This window comes from Sparus aurata, chromosome 19 (assembly GCF_900880675.1).
Source record: "Sparus aurata chromosome 19, fSpaAur1.1, whole genome shotgun sequence".
Classification (NCBI taxonomy): domain Eukaryota; kingdom Metazoa; phylum Chordata; class Actinopteri; order Spariformes; family Sparidae; genus Sparus; species Sparus aurata.
Window position 1 is genome coordinate 26,836,943 of NC_044205.1, and position 20,585 is coordinate 26,857,527.

The window sequence follows — 20,585 nt, forward strand, 5'->3', positions numbered from 1 at the left end:
GTCACGAACTGAAGCAAAAAATAGCAAAAATTCAAAGAAAACAGAACAGATAGTGATGACTTCTTATCTCAGTTTGTGCAACCTTTTTAAAGCATTAAGTTGTTCTGAAGATGAGCCATCAGTTTGTCTGTGAGCATCAACCGCAAAGAAATAAAAATAAAATGTTGTGAGTGAAATAGCTCCCCTGGCGTCAGCCCTGTAGGCCACAACGGGGCCTTCAAGGGTTCTTTCTTCTTAAAGTGTATAACTGAAACTGAAAATATTAAAGTTTAAGTGTCAAGGAACAATTTAGGTCCACTTTAAAACTTCGACTGAACCAGTATTAATATTTGTGTTGTGCTTTTAAATTTGGGCTGCCCAAGTGGAGAGGACATTGTAAAATGCTGACTAAGTCACACATGAAATGTCAACTTGACTTTAGCTCCATCTGGTGGAAGAAAGTGTGAGAGACAATACTCGATGTGTGGTTTATTAGGTTCACCGAGTTAAGACTAATGCAATCTTATACAAAAGTCCTGCAATGCATCCTCCAATTTGTGTACATCGCTGTTAAGTTTTTGTTCATTATGTTATTTTAGAGGTCTTAATTCAGCTGTCTGATCATTTGGAGGCTGCACGACTGTATGTGGTGTTTTATACTTCTATTTCTTATAGGTGTTCTTCTAGCATTTTGTCCATTCCTTTATGAGGCTTTAAACGACATCCTTGATTAATTCAAAATGAACCGACAAAAACTCTCTCAACAGAGATCAGAAAAAAGCAACACCTTTTGTTATCAGCTCTGGAAAAAAAGGTGTGTCTTAACCAGAATGTTTGACTTTTCAAAACAAGTTCAAGGTCTTTTGGATGTGATCTGCTGCTTTCTATGGTTCCCCCGAACTCATCCACCGACAATACAAAAGGAGTTAATAGCCAATGATTAACAAGTTTATCTGTAATTTAAAAAAAACGTGCATACACACTATATTTGACATGAACATGGTACAAGTCTGACTTACTGGAATCCATTATGACCTCTGACATGATGAGCAGTTAACCATCTTTACATTTTGGTTTGGGTTAGATGACCTGAGAGCAAGAAGGAAGAAAACAATCAGAATTTAAAATAGATTTTGAGCACAGAGAGAAGGTGAAGTGTCAGCCTCTCTTCGACAGCTTTGACGTGGAAGTATATTTTTAACTGCCTGTGTATCTTTGACTTGTAGAGAGCATATGAACTTCTCTCTGTTTGAAGTTATTTATTGTTAACCATGTCTCTTTATGCAGTAAACTTTCAAAGGCATGTCAGATGTCAAACCAATAAATCCAGTAGGTATTTTGTGGTGAGAAGAGGCTCTTATTGAAGGAATAAATCCCATAAATGTGTAAAGTACTTCTGTTGTACTCAAACAATCACCAACAAATTAAACATATCCAAAAGAAAAGCATCAATACATTGAGATAATAGTCATTTTATGAGATCATTTAGCGTACAGCAAGAAATTAAGAAAGCAGAATAATTAAAATGTCATTTTAAAATGTCTTGGGAAACACTTAAAAGCAGAAAACATTACATACATTAGAAATATTTCTGTCATTTCCAAAAGACAAACATTTAAAAATGGCGAATAAATATTTAATCTAGCTAGCAGTTAGCTATTAGCTAGTGACAGCAAACGTTTCTTAGCCGCGTTAGCATAAACGCTAGCCAACATTTTTGAACACCAACGTTATTTACAGTATGTTTTTTCGGAAAAATATTAAAAGTAACTGAAGATTAATGTGGGAGCTACAGTCATATTATCAAAATCATGAATGTACAATAACATTTTTTCTTACCGTGACAGTTTAACACTGCGGTTAAACCGCCAGTCGTAGTTCGGTGTCCTTCCGGATTTCAAAGTAAAGCACGACGTGAGAAAAAACAACCAAAAAGTAGTTCCATAAGAAGTCCAAGATTCATATACTGCTGAACTTAGCACTTCATAACTACCAAGTACATTTCGCCCAACTTTGACGTGGAATAAAAACGTACTTTACATAAGTAGTAAAAAAATATATTATTATTGTTCTACTCTTATTTTCTCCCTTCATCCGCTCATTACGGAAGTGACGATGCATTCAGGTGCGCGCTCACACAACGGGAGATGGGAGTTGTCAAACCTGAGAGGACTGTGTCAAGCAGGCGCCACCTACTGGACATTAGACCGCTCTCATGTCAGAACCATGTGACGTTTCAACACAAACACAATGTGATAAAATATTTTCTTATATTTGCACTGACCTCCTCATGCAGTTCCCATGGATTGTGACTGACTAAAAATCTGAATCAGAATCAGAACTCCTTTATTGGTCCTGCAAACAGGGATATTTGTGTCACAGCAGGTTAAGGACAGTTCAATTTAACAATAAACAATAATAATAGTACAAAATAAACAATATAATAAAAAGGTAAATAATAGATTCTTATATGTATATAGTATGAACATGTGTCCCACCTCTTTCTGTGACATCACCCCAATGAAGTCATCATTCATATTTAATCTAATTAATTTTATGGTAAAAGTACAGAACAGAAATCAATAACACTTGAGCTAAGGTGTCCAAATTACCTAAAACTTGTGTTGGTATGTGTTGGTTCTATAAATATTTGTTTTATTTTAGCCTCTTTGACAAAACAGATCACTGGCAGGAAAGTACCCCAGGAGAGGAATCGAACCCTGTGCGAAGAAGATATATTTGCTCCTCTAACAGCTGCTCTAACCACTGAGCTAAAGAGGATACAACGCTTGCTGAACCTCTGGTAGACAGAACAGTCAATCTAGTTGAATCCACTAAACCACGCAAAATAAGTTCCGCCCGCAGATTTACTGACGAATCCAGGTGGTGTTCGCCAAAAGGGGCGGTCTCGCTCGTTTCCCGCGCAAAGTTAGAGCATTTCCCTCCAAAACCTCAGATGCCTTTATAATGTGGCTCAGGGATGTCACTCTGGTCCCTTCAGCTCTTCTCTGAGGACACGAACACGGTGAGTAAACTGTAGTGTATGATTCTGCTTTGTGTGTAAGGACCTTCCTGCGTTGTCTAAGTTGTATATTTGCGGGTTAAAAGGGAGCCAGCCTCCTTTTCATGTCAGTGAGATTTGTTTTTGCCTCAAATGTTTCTGAAATAACTCTGAACACGAAGCTGAAGACGTCTCGTTTAACTGTTATGTATTGGGGTAAATTCGGCTCTAGCTACATCCAATTAAATGCGCAATGGACGTTATGTTTTTCTCGGTGCACCAAACTCCATTGTGATTTTGGTCGTTTTTTCTCTGCCGTGTTTATTACATGAAAAATGCACAGTTAATTAAATTCCGGTTACTATCTCAAAACAAGTCGGTAGTTTCAGTAAAATCGGCATGAAACTTTTTTTTTTTTAAATGTATGTAATCTTCACAACGCCATGATAGCCGGTTAGCTAATGTTATGTTAGCTAGCTGACTTTAAAGTTGTTGCAGATGCACTGCAGGGTTTGGGAAACATGTTAGCAGCGGGTCAGCTGCCTTTATTAACGGGTAAGGACACATGAAGCAGACATGACAATGACACTGTAATGAGCTTTTAAAGACGTCTGAGTCATTTAATCGTCGTGTTTACAGACAGGTTTGCATGTTAGCTAACGTGTGTGTCTGTTGGAGAGTGTTAGCATGACGCCATTATCGTGCTGTGTAATGTTTACTTGTTAGTACTAGCATCTTTACAGTTGAATAGCTGAGTATAGCAAAGTTAGCTAACAGGCTCCATGTGTTGTCTTTAATAATGTCTCAGCATGATAGCATGTCAACATCTATAAAGATCTTTTTGACCAGCTAAAGTATACACACAATATGCAGCCTCATTGTAGCCTGCAACGAATGTATTGAGTGTGTTTGTCTCAGCTCTGGTTTAATGTGTGATTTAAATCACAGCACTGACTCCCTGTGTGTCAGAAGATAGACTTTAAAATCATATTACTTGCGTATATAGCATTAAATGTTCCCAGGACTGAATACATTTGGTTTACTGTTGGTTTATATTTATTGAATCAGAGTATAGTAGATTTTACAGTGCAGAGTGATGTGAGACTCCTGAAGTGATGTCATGCACATGGTTACAGACTGCTATATCATTCTTTATTATGAAATGTTCATCCTGTAAGAAATCCCCTTTTTGCCAGAAGTGTCTGTACTCTGATTACATCTTCTTTTTTCTTGTTACAATCAGAATATATATACACACACACACACACACACACACACACACGCACGCATGTAGTCATCATGTTATATTAAAGTACTTCCTCCTCTCTCCAGGTGAACAGTGGGACTTGTCTTCAGCTGCAGGTGGAGCAGCTCTGACCTGTATTGTGATCAGACCTGGAGAGGAGAGACACCTGGTCCAACAAGGTCAGTGCAATATAGGGGCAAAAATTAAAGGCAGAAAGTGTGAGATTTGTCAGTTGCTGCTCATTAATACTCTAGGATCAGTAAATGATTCAAGAGGATAGTCGAGTCTCATTCACAGGTCGTTGAATACCGACAGTTTGAGTTGGCAGAAGCCACAACAGTGTTACTGTTGGGACACTGGTCTCTCTCCCTCTTTTTCTGTTTGTCTTTTTAAAAAGGCCAACAAATTTGTAAACAAGCGATGTAAGTTACTTAAATTGAAAATAAATAAGGAAGTAAAAGTAGTATTTTAAAAGGGTTTTTATAAAGTGCTATATTGTAGGCAACTGGCCTTGTTTCAGTTCAGCATGTTAAATGAGTTTTGTTTACTGAGAGCAAATGTAAACGGTATGTCTGTTTAGAATGACTACATTTATTTGATCTCATTTATATATAATATGAATTATATAATCATATTTTATTTAACATGTATATCTACACTGTTCAGCCACAACATTAAAACAACTGACAAGAGAAGTGAGCATTGATCATCTTGTTACAATCAAATGTTCTGCTGGGAAACTTTGAGTTCTGTCATTTCTGTGGAGCCTCTTTGACAAACACCATCCACCCAAACACTGTTCACACCAACTACACCCCCTTCATGGCAAAGAACCCAAGGTGTCAAACTGGCCGCCTCATTCTCCAGATCCCAATCCAGTTGAGCATCTATGGGATGCGCCAGAACCAACTCCCATCCATGTTGGGGCCCCCATGGATTGTTCTTGGCTCAGACTGCATCCAGTGGAAGCTCAGTTGGATTGAGATCTGGGGGATCTGGAGGCCAGGTTGACACCTTGAGCTCTTTCCCACGTTCCTCGGGTCGTTCCCGAGCAGTATTTGCAGTGTTGCAGGCGCGTTGTCCTGCTGGGGGGGCACTGCCATCAAGGAGTGCTGCTGCCATGAGGGGGTGTACTCAGTCTGAAGCTGTGTTTTGGTGACTGGTGTTTGCCAAAGAGACATCCACATGAATGCTAGGACTCAAGGTTTCACAACCGAACATGGCATTGGAACACTATGATCCATGTTATTTATTTCACCTGTCACTGGTTCTAATGATGTGTCTCTCGGTGTATACACATGTTAAATACTTTTATGAATTAGAGCAAATAAATGCATTTAGGCACTGTAACCAGACTTGTTAAAATTTCCTCTAAGTGAAACAAAGCCTGTTAAAAATACTTCCACTCCTTTTGAACCCTGTGGGTTTTGAGCTGGGACTTAGACATTTCAATGGACAGCTTCATTTATGTAGATTCCACATAGCATTAGTCTCGGCCTATTCGCCAAGCAGGCCACTAGTAAGGATCGTATTCAGTTTCTGACGTACACCTGTGCGGTGTTTTTGGTTTAGAAGTGGTACTGATCGTCTCATTCATGGCAGAGGTGCAGCAAACTGAGCTACAAACACCAGCAGAATGACTGAAGACATGTTAATTTCTGTTGGCCTTGGGAAGGTTTCTCTTGAGCGGTTGTTGTCATGGTAGAAGTGCAGGGAATTGAGAGCTACAACTCCAGCAGAACTGAGTGCAGACATGTTTGTTTTGGAGGCCTCGTGATATAGAGCTTTCTTGGGACAGAAGTTCAATAACAGCAATCCAGTATTAGTGGTCTGCCAGGCAAACCTGGTGTTATTATTGTAAGTTACATGTTAACTTGACCAGACTTCAGCTATCTTCAATGGCAAATGCCCGAGTGCTGTCCATCGGAGCTGTAAGCTGTGTTTTCCATGAATGGCAGTAGTCAGGCCTTTGATCAGCCGCTGGTATTGGTAATAGCGTATCCTACGAGCCCTTGTGCGATCCCGCCAACTTACAGGTCCCTCATGTTCAGACACCTATGGTATGGTAGAAGCGTGCACAAAGTGTGCATGTTTAGTTGGGCCTCGTGCCTGGCTAGGGACATGCTCAGGGCCACGGTAAAAGCTAGCCTGACGCCAACAAAGTGGTTCGGGTCTCTGCCCTCATCTGTCCATGACGATTTCACTCGCGAGTTCAGTGTGCATGGGAGCGATGCCTTTGCTTGAAGATAATCTTGAACCTCTGCGATAAAACTAAATGAAAACAACTGCAGAAATTCATTTTCTTTGCAAGTGTGTACAGCAGCATCCTGCTTGATAACACCATGCAGAGATCATTACAGAGGTGTTACAGGGCCCTCGGCCTCAATGCCCAGCAGACCACTAATAACGATCCGATTTTGCTGTGGTGACATTTTTCATTTGGAAGCAGTTGTTGTGGTCATGTTCATGGTAGAAGTGCAGCGAACTGAGAGCTACAAACAGCTTAAGTGGTAGTTAGTTTGTCTGCGTCGTTCTGAGTGTATTGAAGATTTGTTTTCAGTTCAGGTACATCACTCGAGTGCGCAAATGTGTGTTCAGAGAGTGCTTGATAAGCTTTATGAAGTCTTTGAGGTTGTTGTCTTGCAAACTGATAGCTACAAACAGCTTGAGCGGTTGTAAGTTTGTCTGCTTCCTTCTGAGTGTACTGAAGATTTGTTTTCAGTTCTTGTACATCGCCACTTGAACATGCAACTGTGTGTTCAGAGTGTGCTTGATAAGCTTAATGAAGTCTTTGAGGTTGTTGTCTTTTGCGAATTGATAGCGGCAAACAGCTTGAGCGGTTGTTAGTTTGTCTGCATCCATCTGAGTATATTTAAGGTTTGTTACAGTTCAGGTACATCTCCACTCGAGCGCGCAAATGTGCGTTCAGAGAGTATTTGAAAAACTTTAGAAAGCCTTGGAAGTTGTTTTTTTGCTGGATAAACATCGTGGTGTAAAGCTTTTCAGGCTAACAGTGTTAGCTAAACAATGTTAAGCACAGTAGGCTACGAAAACCAGCTCCAGGCACAAAAGTTGAGCAACAGCAATCCAGTTGTTAATGGTCTGCTAGGCAAACCTGGTTATCAGGCTTGTGTGAACCAACCAACCAGAGCAGACTTAGGCCCCACCTCAAAACCCACAGGATTCATGGAGTGTTGTTTTATGTTGAATATAAAATGAATATAAAAATACAAGTCATCTCACAGTTAATAACTCGACTCTCTATGAGTCCTGTTAAAAGCCCACAAAGTGCGTTATTTGACGACCTGAGAATGAGACTTAAAAATCAGATGTCTTTCTACAGAATTGCTTTATGAGTATGCCGACATCACGCAATTGATCACTTGATTAATAATTGTCCTCCATAATGCAGCACACTGGCTTGTCTCCCATTTCCTCTTTAAGGTCTCAACTTTCAGCTTTTAATGCTGGATAACTTCATCTATAATAATACATCATATTTAATCAGCAAATATTTAGTATTGATTACATGAATCTGCAAAGTAATGAGTAACTAAAGCAGTTAGACTAAGTGCAGTGAAAGTATGAATAATATATTAAAAAACTTAATATATGCAAAATATGAAAAGTATTTCACATGTATATCTACACTGTTCAGCCACAACATTAAAACAACTGACAAGTGAAGTGAGCATTGATCATCTTGTTACAATCAAATGTTCTGCTGGAAACTCTTGAGTCGTGGCATTTATGTGGACGCCCCCTCATGGCAACAGCACTCCTTGATGGCAGTGCCCCCCCTGCTGGACAGTGCACCTGCAACACCACAGAAACGGCTCAGGAATGGTCCGATGAACCTGACAAAAGACCTCAAGGTGTTGAACTGGCCTTTGAATTCCCCAGATCCCATCCAGTTGAGCATCTGTGGGATGCACCAGAGCCAAGTCCCATCCATGTTGGGGCCCCCATGGATTGTTCTCAGCTCATGGTGCATTGTACAAGAAAAGAAATCCTAAAACTATACAGAACTTCAATAAATGTTCTTAGTTATAATCCAAAGTTGTTTAATGTACATTTTTTAGGTTGCTTTGTCCTTTATTTGTCTCTAAATGTTAGCCGTACTTATTGTAAAACCGAACATACAGTTACTGAACATCTACTCATAAACATAATTTATTTCTGTACATTCTATATAAATAATAGTATAACAGATCCCAAACACTACTAATACTTTTTGTAGAAGTCTAAGCTGTGAGCAGAGGCTGCATGAACTACATTTTTCAAAAGGAATGAGACGTTTATATACAAATACTTCTGAAGAGGCGAAGCTGCTCTGGAGTGAATTTATGATTTATAACCTTTAAACATAGAGCCAAAGAAAAGTTTAGTTTGGAAAGCGCTGAAAGGTCGAGGAGTAAAGAGGAGGAAGCCCGGCCCGACAGATCCAGCCCAAAATCGTCACCTGTCTCGTATAAAATGAGACCTTTTAACGAGACGGATAAATCATTTAAATTAGGATGTACAACACGTTTCCTCCCTGAGGACGAACTCTTCTGCAGTTGATTAGATAAACTCCTAACCCTTCCTGATCTGCCAGTCGTCTGTGCACCTCGCCATTTTAATCTACATTCTCCAGACTTGTTCTTTGTTAGTAAAGTTTGCTCATGTGTCAGTTCTGCTTGTCTTCGGCTCTGCTGGCTGAGTCTCACCTTTACCAACAAGATAACACCTCTCAGACGTGCTTGCACAACTGCAGCCCGCTGAAAGGCTTCACAATCCAACGCAAATACAAAGTCTCGCAACAATAAACCAGTTTCACGCTCGAGTTTGTTTTCTTGTTTTACCAGTGGAGCAACATGCTCGCTTCCTCGTTGACCTCTGACCTCTGACAGCAAGGGTCAGTGTGAGCTGTCAAGTGCAGATAAACACACACAACAGTTCTGAGTTTATTCGAGGTCAGACGGAACTTAAACAACAACACAGGATACAGAGTTTAAACCAGTTTGAGGTCAGGGCTGAAAACATATAGTGCACGCCGCTGTTTATACCATGATAACGTGACGACATGGTGCATTTAATAAGTGTCCCGGATCACGAAGTGACCTGTACCAGATTTTAAAATGTTTAAAATGATCATTTAAAGGGATATTCCGGTGTAAATTTAATCCATGGTCTAACACACCGTGAAACTGTGTTAGACTCCCTCTGGAGAGATCAAGTTAGCAGACCGCTAATTTACGGAGTTTTATCAACCTCAGAAACGACCGCACGACAACAATACACTGCAGTAAATGGATCCAAATATAAACCGCCACCAAAAAGCCACAAATAATGCTCAGAACAGCACCAAACTTCAGCAACAGTACAAATAGGGTCTCAGCACATAGTCCGGGGCATCTAACCTCCGCTAGCTTAGCTGGATTTCTATTGTGAAGCTAAAAACAGAGTTCAACTCTCCTCCATCAGCTTCCGGGTCGGGGAAGTCCCGACGCGACGATGACCGAGTGCGGTTAGAAATGCTCAATTCCGTTCTTTTCCCTGTCCGCTCTCGATAATAACTGTTATAAACTGGCAGGTAAGACACATATGAACTTTGATTGCTTTTCCATGGAGTCATAATCATACATTTTCATCCATGAGCCGCGGAACTCTACTGCACTCGGTAATCGACTCGTCGGGACTTCCCGTCAACAGGAAGCTGCTGCAGAAGAGTGGTAAATTTAGTCAGCTTTTCAGTAGAAATCCAGCTAAGCTAGCGGAGGTTAGATGCCCCGGACTATGTGCTGAGACCCTATTTGTACTGTTGCTGAAGTTTGGTGCTGTTCTGAGCATTATTTGTGGCTTTTTGGTGGCGGTTTATATTTGGATCCATTTACTGCAGTGTATTGTTGTCGTGCGGTCGTTTCTGAGGTTGATAAAACTCCGTAAATTAGCGGTCTGCTAACTTGATCTCTCGAGAGGGAGTCTAACACAGTTTCATAGTGTGTTTGACCATGGATTAAACTTACACCGGAATATCTCTTTAATAGGTGCGACATGTCTCCTCTGGGTGTGATATCTACATACTTTATTCATTTCTGTGGTTAGAAACGTGTTGGTCAACAGTTACGGACAGGTTATCAAAATAATAATGAAAACAAACGAGACTCGGTGTCCATGATTAAAGCTTTTATACATAAAACATACAGTCACAGGTTTACAGTTGTGCTGAAAAGCTTACATTGTACATAACCAACATAAAACACTCAACTGTGTAAAAAACAAGACATAAAATACAAAACAATCCAGGCAAGTATGGTTTTATAAGAAGAACTGAAACCCTGCTTGTGTTACTGTGAATAAATACACATATTCAGAATCCAGAATAGTGAATATTGCATAACTTCCTACATTAACTTTCATTTCTGGATCCAGATATTGACGATCGTCCCTGCTGAAAGTAGAAAAACTCTTGTGGGAATATTATTTTTGGAGTGTTATTTTGGTCCAATACAGGTTTAAAATAATGAAAAGTAAAACTGATGATTAAATTTGGTGACATCAGCACAAAACAACAGAGGTCAAACCTGAAACTGCGACACAGGATTTTAAAATTTCCTAAAAAATCTTTTCTCTTGTCTACAACTGGATAATTTCACCCGACATATGAAAGCATTTCAAGTCAGCAGCTGTTATTCTTCAACGTGGAGTGAATGTTCTGCCGCATTTCTAATTAAAACAACGATACTAATAAATTCATGATTGTCTACATTTTAAATTTAGATATTTTTTGGTTACTAACACAAACAAAACAACATAATTCTGATACATACGTTCTTTCGGGCTCGGGTAAATATTCTTTCTGTTGAAGGCTCCGCTTCCAGAACAAGATACTGACAAAAGATAAAACTTATATGATGCCGTATAAAACGTCTGCAGGCGGTTAATATTCACCTTCAGTGTAACCGAACAGCAGCACTGCAGATGTGCACACAGCTGCGTCACAGAGATAAAGAGTGTGGAAGTGTGATGTTTATTTGATAGTCTTATGTTAGCTTAAATGAAAGGAGGAACCAGAGTTCAGTCAGTCGATCTGCATGATTTTCAGGAGGCACTGGTTCATGAATTTGAAGCACACAGTCCGACCAGATGTCCTTCACCTCAGGAACTCCTGCAGCTCACAGCTTCAGTCGCTGCAGGAGCAAATGATATGTCTATAGAAGAGTCCTTGAGTGAGACTTTGACCCTCTGCTGTAAAACATGAGCTTCAGTTCTGAGTGTCAGAGCATGGTGGTCTCGGTCTGCAGGATGGACTGAGCTCTGGAGTTTCGGGGGAACTGAGCCGAGTTTTCGGTGCCGTTCCGGCTGACCGACATGGCGTGCAGCTTGTAATCCCGCCCAACGTAACGTTTGAGAGATAAACCCCTCCACGTCCTCCTCAGCTCGCTCTGGACCTTCTCACACACAGACGGAGTAAAGTTTAGTATCTGTGAAGTCGAGGATCTAATTCTCAGAGACATGTTTGGAAACCTGTGCGTATAGACTCACCTCGCTGTTGAGGAAACAGTACAGGACGGCGACAATTAGACCCTGAAACACACACAGATACAACCGTTAATGATCACGCATCATCTTGAAAATGACACGAGCTGTCCTGACTAAAAGGCTTCGGACAGGAAAACTTCAGTGGAATCTGAGATAGTGACGAGTCCCACAATTGACTTGAGAACAAGTTTCAAGGAGATGGACTCTGGAGAGGCAGATCCCGAACTTCTGGAGCCGACCTCCGCCGTCCAACCGGAGCTGGAGGGGAAATGAACTTCATGAACCTTCACAGGTGAAAAGTGAGGCCTGTCACATGTTACCTGGAAGGACCCGAGGCCCAGTTCGAAGAAGATCTTGATGTGTTCCATGTTTTTGTCGGTCGGCTCCATCAGGTAGACGAACACCACGTAGTTGATCCCAAACAGAGGGATCAGCAGGAGGGTGGACTTCGCCAGACGTCTGGAGAAAGAACAACACAGCTGAGTTGGGTTAGGAGAAACTTTATAAACTTAGTGCTGACAAATTCTTAATTATTTGGGCCTTCCTGTAAAATCAGCAAATGTTCTACATCAAGTTCATTTGCACGTTTATTTGTATATACAGTGGGGGAACTGAGATCTGATCAGATCAGGATTTGGGACTTCACCTGTATTGCGATTGCTCGTTTCCTCCGACGTCAGTGCAGCGAAGTTTCTGCACCAGGATGCGGATGATGCTGATGAACAGGACGAAGTTGACCTTGTAGAGACAAAATCAAAAATATGTGTAACAACAAAATGACTCTCCATGTTATGTCACATTCAGAAATCGACACTTTGGCGAGCGGAACAAGCTGCTGCTAACGTGAGTTGTCAAAAACCTTCTTTTTAGTAAACTCTGTGTACACAAACAATGTTCTCAATGCTCGTGTTCATGTGTAGAGACCCTGGTGATACTACCAGCAAAGTTTCATGTTGTGTCGAGACTTCTTACTGTTTTAAAAATAGAGATTTTGATTCTGTCGTAAAAGTGCCCGTAGCACTCCCATTGAAAATGAGTTTGACCTGAAAACGACTATAAACTAAATCTTAAAAGAGCCTCTTTCGTTGTAATTATGCTTTTACATGAAGGTTTGACTCGGGTACTTTCACAAATAAAGCCTCAGTTGCATTTTGGTGAGTTTCACTTTAAGAAATTTGACATCAAGTGAGTCCACTAATTGTATTTCTGCTTCCCAAAGACCAGCAGCTCCAGCTCTCTTTGATTACTTCCATAAACAGTATAATGTGTCGAGCCTGAACTGGCTCTTTATCAGATACAACGTGACAAATTGCTGCGACACAATAAATAATCTGAGTCGCTCTCAGCTGAACATTTTTCAGAGTTCTGCGGCGTTGTGTGACTGAAAAAGGAGAAATAAAAGCAACCTGTTCCGTCTCATCCCAACATGCTTATCTTATCTGAAACTTAACTTTGTTTTGAGATGTTATCCCACTGACTGTTTACAGACGGATGGCACTGAGATATCTTATTAAAATGTTCCCAGACATAACTTCTGAGTTTATGCAGCTGGAAAATGGGAGAGCCGGAGCGATAAAGTCAAATTCTAGTAGTAAAATAAACAGAAGTAAGTGAAAACACACAAACGCTGATAAAGAGAACAGTTAACTTATAACTGTCACGGCGAATATGCAACACTCACGATGACGGACGCCATGATGGGCCAGTTGATGACTCTGATGGCGACGGTGTCATTCATCTCCCAACACCTGGAAACAACAAATCACTCAGGTTTTTAGATTTTCTTGCCTCAGACGTGCAGAGCGTCGAGCCTCGACTGGCTGCAGTGCTGGTACCAGCCACTAGAGGCCGACACTGTTCGTCAAAACGCTCCGCAGACTCACCTCGTGTCCTCCAGCTTGATCCTACATATGATCCACGCAACCACGAACACAAAAGGGATTCCTGAGGGAACAGAGAGCGAGCACAGAAAGTGTGTTTAGATTCTACCGTCTGCCAGACACAGAACATCCTCACGAGGTGCCACGCAGGAAATATGACGTCTACACACACACTCACACACTCGTACATGAACCAGCTGGAGCTAATGCATTAGGGAGGAAGTGTTGGTAAAGTGGTGATGGATGGTGGAAGGAGGTGTCACATGGCAGCGGCTAAGACGGAACGGAACTGAGCGAACACCGAGGCCAAGAGACTGTTTACTGCCCGACCTTCAGTGTAACACACCGGTCCATTAAAACAGCACGGTGCTCTGACTGACTGACTGACTGACTGACTGTCTCATCTTGACCCTAAAGCAAAATGCAACCTAGGCTTTTTTTGTGAATGTACCCGAGTCAAACCATTGTGTAAAAGCATACCGTACTGACCCGAATATAGGACGACCCTGATAATAAGACGACCCCTCTTTTCAAGACTAATCTTCAGAAAAAGACTCTGATATCCAAAATTCGTCTCTCAATAACAAACTCACACACCTTCCTGTCAGTCTCTTGGAAGCGGCCGCTTAGAGGACCACGATAAGCTTTTCTCTTACTGTTAGCGTTTTCAGACGGTTTTTTTGGACCCGCCATCTTCGGACGTTACACTCCGTAACTCCATATTTCTTGGCTGGCTGACAGTTGTTTGGCGCCTCCGCTGCATTGATCACCATTATCTTAAAATCAGCATCATAGCTCCGCCTCAGATGTCTGTTAACTTGCCACACTTGATCCACTTTGCTCCGTAAAATCATCGCGTCTCTCCATTTTTCATCTCCTGTCACTTCTTCTCCGCTGTGATTGACAGATAACCGCAGCCACAGTGTCAGTGACGTCTCTACAACAAGATGGCGCCCTCTGCCGTTGCGGTCGCGTAGCGACCCAGACAACTATCAGCATGTGTCAACGGTTAGACCCCGATTATAAGACGACCCCACTTTTTCACATAATTTTCAACGAAAAAAACCTCGTCCTATATTCGGGTCAATACGGTAATCACGACAAAAGAGTCTGCTGTGCTACGGGCACTTTTACGATAGCATCAAAATCTCTATTTTTAAAACACTAAGAAGTCTCGACAACATGAAACTTTGCTGGTAGCATCACCAGGGTCTCTACACATGAACACAAGCATTGAGAACATTGTTTGTGTACACAGAGTTTACTAAAAAGAAGGTTTTTGAACAACTCACGTTAGCAGTAGCTTGTACGAAAAGACGGTAAATCTTAAGAGTGCCTCTTTTGTCATAATTATGCTTTTACATTAAGGTTTGACTCATTTACATTCACAAAAAAAGCCCTGGTTGCATTTTGGCGAGAGTTTCACCTTAAATTGCTCCAACCAGCTTAGAAATAGGTGGAACACTTTGAATTAACAGTGTCTTTTTGATAGGTCAGCTTGGAGGTGGGACAGGAAGCAGGTCGGACTTGAACCCAGTGAGGACGAGACTTCTATGCACAGGACCTACAGGATCTACCAACTGAGCTACCGAGCGCCCAGAGGAAAACTCAGAATTGGCTGATATATGCTCTTATAGCTCAGCTACAAATACTGAGAGTCAACACTTGCATTTTTTTAGCTTGTTTTCACTCTTGATTAGAACTAAAAACACTAAAACAGTATGAAAATGTCTCCTTCCTCCACTTTTCGTGGGACAGCCGACATCTTTTGTGGACAGCAGCATCAGAAAAGTGCAATTTCTGCACTTTTTTCAAGATATTTAGCAAAATCTAGGTTTTTGAAATACTGGAAAGACAGGAAGAACGTCCTACAGCAAAATGTTCTGAAAGAAAAGTGAATATTTGTGTCTCCTGTCGTGGTCGCAGCCTACCCCAGCCGATGAGCATGTAGATGGAGAGGCGGATGGAGGAGTTGTGGATGACGAGCAGCAGCGTGTGCAGGTAGAGACCCTCCACCAGCAGCCAGAAGAAGTTAGCCATGATGGAGTAGTGGAAGAACACCAGGCTGGCCTTACAGCCCACCTACAGCAACAACAACAACAACATCTGTCTCTGTAACAGCTGTATCACTCATGTTTGGCTGCGTATGACCACGTCAGAGGTGGAGATCAACGCTCGTGTCTCACCAGCGATGGCTGCGTGCTGCAGTCGGTCGCTTCCTCGTCCGAGAACAGCAGCGCGTCTTTGGTCATCACGGCGACGGCTCGCAGCATGAAGGACACGAACAAGTTCAGATGGATGTAGTTCCTCGTGCAGTGGAGCCTCCTGCACGGACATGGGAGAGCGTTGAGAAGTGTGTTTACAGAGCGTGTCGGGGTGTGAAGCCGGTGAAGGATGTGCTATCTAAACACGCTGATAGCAGCCGAGTGAACAGCTGGAGCCGATCCAGACTCCTCCGCACTCCTCGATCCGCCGTGAGAGCTCAGTGTGTGGGGAAACATGTAGAAGAGTGTATACGTAGGTTTATGTTGTATATTCTGTGTAATCCTTCACATACACGCAGTTAAAAGAAGTTATTCTCCCACATTGGGGCGACCCATTTTTCTCTGGAAGTGTTGGATCTCTGCCTGGACGCTTGACACTAAACTGTTGATCCCAAATGTTTAAAATAATCGTAATTTTCTTCATTTCATCGCCTAAAAAAGACTTAAAGAACGGATCGGAGATGCTTCTGCTGCAAGATGATTCACAGTAAAGTAAATAATAATCGTTTGAGTTATTTTTGATGTTTCATGTATCAGAAAATGTTGAAAAGATCAGATTTTTAATGTCTTTTTTAATATATTTTAGAAAAATATAACAATAATCAACAACCAATCAGCTGTTTGTTATGCAGATTCTGCTGATTCAGGAGTCCTGAATACGTCCAATCAATAACTGTCGGTATTAATAAACAAAAGAGACTTTATCAGACTTTTATTTGATTGATTCTTAGTCAAAATATGTATTTTACTTGACGGAAAGCTCATTTATATTAAAGCTGAACGTTGATTTAAAACACGCAGGATCACTCAGGTGTGAGGGCCAAAATTAAATCATATGCGTAAATCTAAAAACACGTTTTCCAGGTGATAAAACTTGATGATTCAGCACCTTCACAGGTTTTGTGTCAGTGTGTGGACACGCCTGTCGCCTCACTGGTTTGACTGGTGTGAGTGTGTGAGCGGTGGACAGACGAGTGTGTGTTTACCTGAACAAACAGATGATGACGGTGCTGGTGAGCAGAGTGATGAGCGACAGGCTGTGGCCCAGAGTGGACAGTATCTTCACCACCCTGTAAAAGACCAGCTGCACACACACAGAAAACACATTTATTAACAGATTAATGTCAGAATCATTTAATGTGACTGTTGCTCTGAAACGGGAAGTTGTGTTAAACTCAACAGGAAATGGAAACGTCTGACGTTTGAGATTCTCCTCCTACCTGGTTGTCAAAACATCTACACAGTAAATAAAGAAACCAACAAGTAAACAAAGCTGTGGTCTGAGTCCTGTGTGGTCATCACAGAGCTGACGAGGACAGACGACAATAAACTGAAAGCAGCCAATCAGAAACGAGTATTCTCAGTGTACCCGAAGCCTCCGTGTGTCTTTCAAAAAGCATAAAACAGGGATTTTAAAAACGCCTTGCCAAAGATTTTTCTGTTTCTTCACGTGTTTGATTAAATCGTGACTTTTTTGAATGAGGTTTGGTTTCTTCACGTTTGATTAAATCGTGACTTTTTTGAATGGGGTCTGGTCTATGCTGGTTGAAGTGAGTTGAGTGATACTCAGGCTGAAGGATGAGCGCCTCTCCTCACAGAGCGGAGAGGCTCTTTCACAATAAGAGCGGGATCAGGAGGAGAATCTGGTCCGTTTCAAAACAGAACAAACTCTTCAGGCCCGACACAGAGAGATGGATCTGGACTGTGTGTGTGTGTGTGTGTGTGTGTGTGTTGGTGCCTGGCGTTCATCGCTCTCCTCATCTATAAACAACATTCCCGACGTCTAACACACCATCTGGTGATTAACTGGACATTCACACACTCACACACACATCAACACACACACACACACACACACACACATCAACACACACACACACACACACACACACACACACACACACAGTATTTACATTCAGACATGCACGAGCACACACACATTTAAAAACACATGATTTGCATTTGAAAAACACACTGGGCTGATTTGCATACAGTCACACGATTGTGACTGTATGCAGCTTCATATCTACAGATTTACATTTTCTCCTCTCTCCACATTTCTTTCTTCTTCTCTCCTCTTCTACGTTCTCTCCATTCCTCCTCTGTTTTGATCAGCCATCTCACATTTCTTGCTTTCTTTCTCTCCTTCTCTTTCGTCCTGCTCATCATCCTTCTTTTCACTTACTTCCTGTTTTTCATCCTCCTCATCTCCTTTTTGATTATTTGTTCTTCTTTCCACTCAACTGTTCATTCTTCTTTCCTCCTTTCCTTTAGTTTTACCGTTCAGCCTTTGTTTCTTCCTCCCCTTCAACCTTATTTCCTCCTTTCCTTCCTACTGTCATCCTTCTTTCCTTTCTTTCTGACCTTTCATCATTCCTTCTTTCCTTGCTACCTTTCATCCTTCTTTCCTTTCCTTCCTACATTTCATCCTTGTTTCTATTCTTTCTTTCCTACCTTTGTCCTTCTTTCATTTCCTTCTGACCATCATCCTTCTTTCCTTAATTTCTTCCAGCCTTTCATCCTTCTTTCCTTCCTACCTTCATCCTACTTTCCTCATTTCCTTCCAACCTTTCATCCTTCTTTCCTTTCCATCCTATCATTCATCCTTCTTTCCTTCCTACCTTTCATCCTTCTTTCCTTTCCTTCCTATCGTTCATCCTTCTTTCCTTCCAACCTTTCATCCTTCTTTCCTTTCCTTCCTATCGTTCATCCTTCTTTCCTTCCTACCTTCATCCTTCTTTCCTCATTTCCTTCCAACCTTTCATCCTTCTTTCCTTTCCTTCCTATCTTATATCCTTCTTTCCTTTCCTTCCTGCATTTCATCCCTCTTTCCTTTCCTTCCTATCGTTCATCCTTCTTTCCTTCCTACCTTCATCCTTCTTTCATTTCCTACCTACATTTCATCCTTCTTTCCTTCCTACATTTCATCCCTCTTTCCTTTCCTTCGTATCTTTCATCCTTCTTTCCTTTCCTTCCTGCATTTCATCCTTCTTTCCTTTCCTTCCTACCTTTCATCCTTCTTTCCTTCCTACCTTTCATCCTTCTTTCATTTCCTACCTACATTTCATCCTTCTTTCCTTTCCTTCCTATCTTTCATCCTTCTTTCCTTTCCTTCCTACCTTCCTTCTTTCCTCATTTCCTTCCAACCTTTCATCCTTCTTTCCTTTCCTTCCTATCTTTCATCCTTCTTTCCTTTCCTTCCTGCATTTCATCCCTTTTTCCTTTCCTTCATATCTTTCATCCTTCTTTCCTTTCCTTCCTACATTTCATCCTTCTTTCCTTCCTACCTTTCATCCTTCTTTCATTTCCTACCTACATTTCATCCTTCTTTCCTTTCCTTCCTGCATTTCATCCTTCTTTCCTTTCCTTCCTACCTTTCACATTCTTTCCTTCCTACCTTTCATCCTTCTTTCCTTTCCTTCCTACATTTCATCCTTCTTTCCTTTCCTTCCTATCATTCATCCTTCTTTCCTTCCTACCTTCATCCTTCTTTCCTCATTTCCTTCCAACCTTTCATCCTTCTTTCCTTTCCTTCCTATCTTTCATCCTTCTTTCCTTTCCTTCCTATCTTTCATCCTTCTTTCCTTTCCTTCCTGCATTTCATCCCTTTTTCCTTTCCTTCATATCTTTCATCCTTCTTTCCTTTCCTACCTACATTTCATCCTTCTTTCCTTCCTACCTTTCATCCTTCTTTCATTTCCTACCTACATTTCATCCTTCTTTCCTTTCCTTCCTGCATTTCATCCTTCTTTCCTTTCCTTCCTACCTTTCATCCTTCTTTCCTTTCCTTCCTACCTTTCATCCTTCTTTCATTTCCTTCCTGCATTTCATCCTTCTTTCCTTTCCTTCCTACATTTCATCCTTCTTTCCTTTCCTTCCTACCTTTCATCCTTCTTTCCTTCCTACCTTTCATCCTTCTTTCATTTCCTTCCTACATTTCATCCTTCTTTCCTTCCTACCTTTCATCCTTCTTTCCTTTCCTACCTACCTTTCATCCTTCCTTCCTTTCCTTCCTACATTTCATCCTTCTTTCCTTTCCTTCCCACATCTGTCCTTCTTTCCTTCCTCCTCTCATTACTGACGCTTTAACTCGTTCATGCATATTAATTAACACTTAAAGATAACGAGTCTCCATATGATCATATTTTCTGTGCGTTACTTAACGATCCTGTGATTTAAAACAGAGATATTTCTGTGTAACATTAAGAATTTAAACGTTTGATAAAGAAACTCGAGGACTGACTTCTGACTCTGGAAGTATTTTCCATTGAATCACAGCACTTTAACTTAAACGCTCTGTGTGAATACACACTTATAGACAAATATGTGAGTCTCCACAGAGACGCAGCCTGGCATCAGCGCCTCATTCCTCGGGCTGATTCTCAGGCTGATGACCTGCTGGTTCTGGTCCGCTGCCTTCTATGTCCAAACACCACTTCATCCGTAAACTCCGGCTCGCTCGCCCTCTCCGTCTTCCTCCCCGACACCGCAGATATAAAACACGCTGAGCTTCAGGCCGAGCAGCTTCCTGGCTGTGATGGAAGTCTGAATCTTTATCTTCTGCTCCCGTGTGCCGCGAAGTGGTTTCAATCACGAGACAACGCAACGTCGACACAACGTTTCAAAACTGAGAACAGAGATCGAGAATGTATCATGAAGTAAATCTACTCAAATTCAATTTTGAGGTTTAA

The 20,585-nt window shown here is 41.4% G+C and overlaps 1 protein-coding gene across 1 annotated transcript in view; it reads right to left on the reverse strand.

Annotated features, from left to right (window-relative positions):
- Positions 1-10,379: 10,379 nt before the first annotated feature.
- The window catches only part of LOC115569556 (vasoactive intestinal polypeptide receptor 2-like), a 29,251-nt gene continuing 19,045 nt past the window's right edge, over positions 10,380-20,585 (reverse strand). The window contains exons 5-13 of the mRNA XM_030397530.1: positions 16,881-16,978; positions 15,817-15,955; positions 15,562-15,712; positions 13,634-13,694; positions 13,432-13,498; positions 12,397-12,488; positions 12,071-12,209; positions 11,754-11,795; positions 10,380-11,659 (exon numbers count right to left, since the gene is read on the reverse strand). Of these exons, the coding sequence (XP_030253390.1) occupies positions 11,486-11,659; positions 11,754-11,795; positions 12,071-12,209; positions 12,397-12,488; positions 13,432-13,498; positions 13,634-13,694; positions 15,562-15,712; positions 15,817-15,955; positions 16,881-16,978 (963 nt within the window). The 3' untranslated portion in view covers positions 10,380-11,485. The remainder of the gene's footprint in view (positions 11,660-11,753; positions 11,796-12,070; positions 12,210-12,396; positions 12,489-13,431; positions 13,499-13,633; positions 13,695-15,561; positions 15,713-15,816; positions 15,956-16,880; positions 16,979-20,585) is intronic.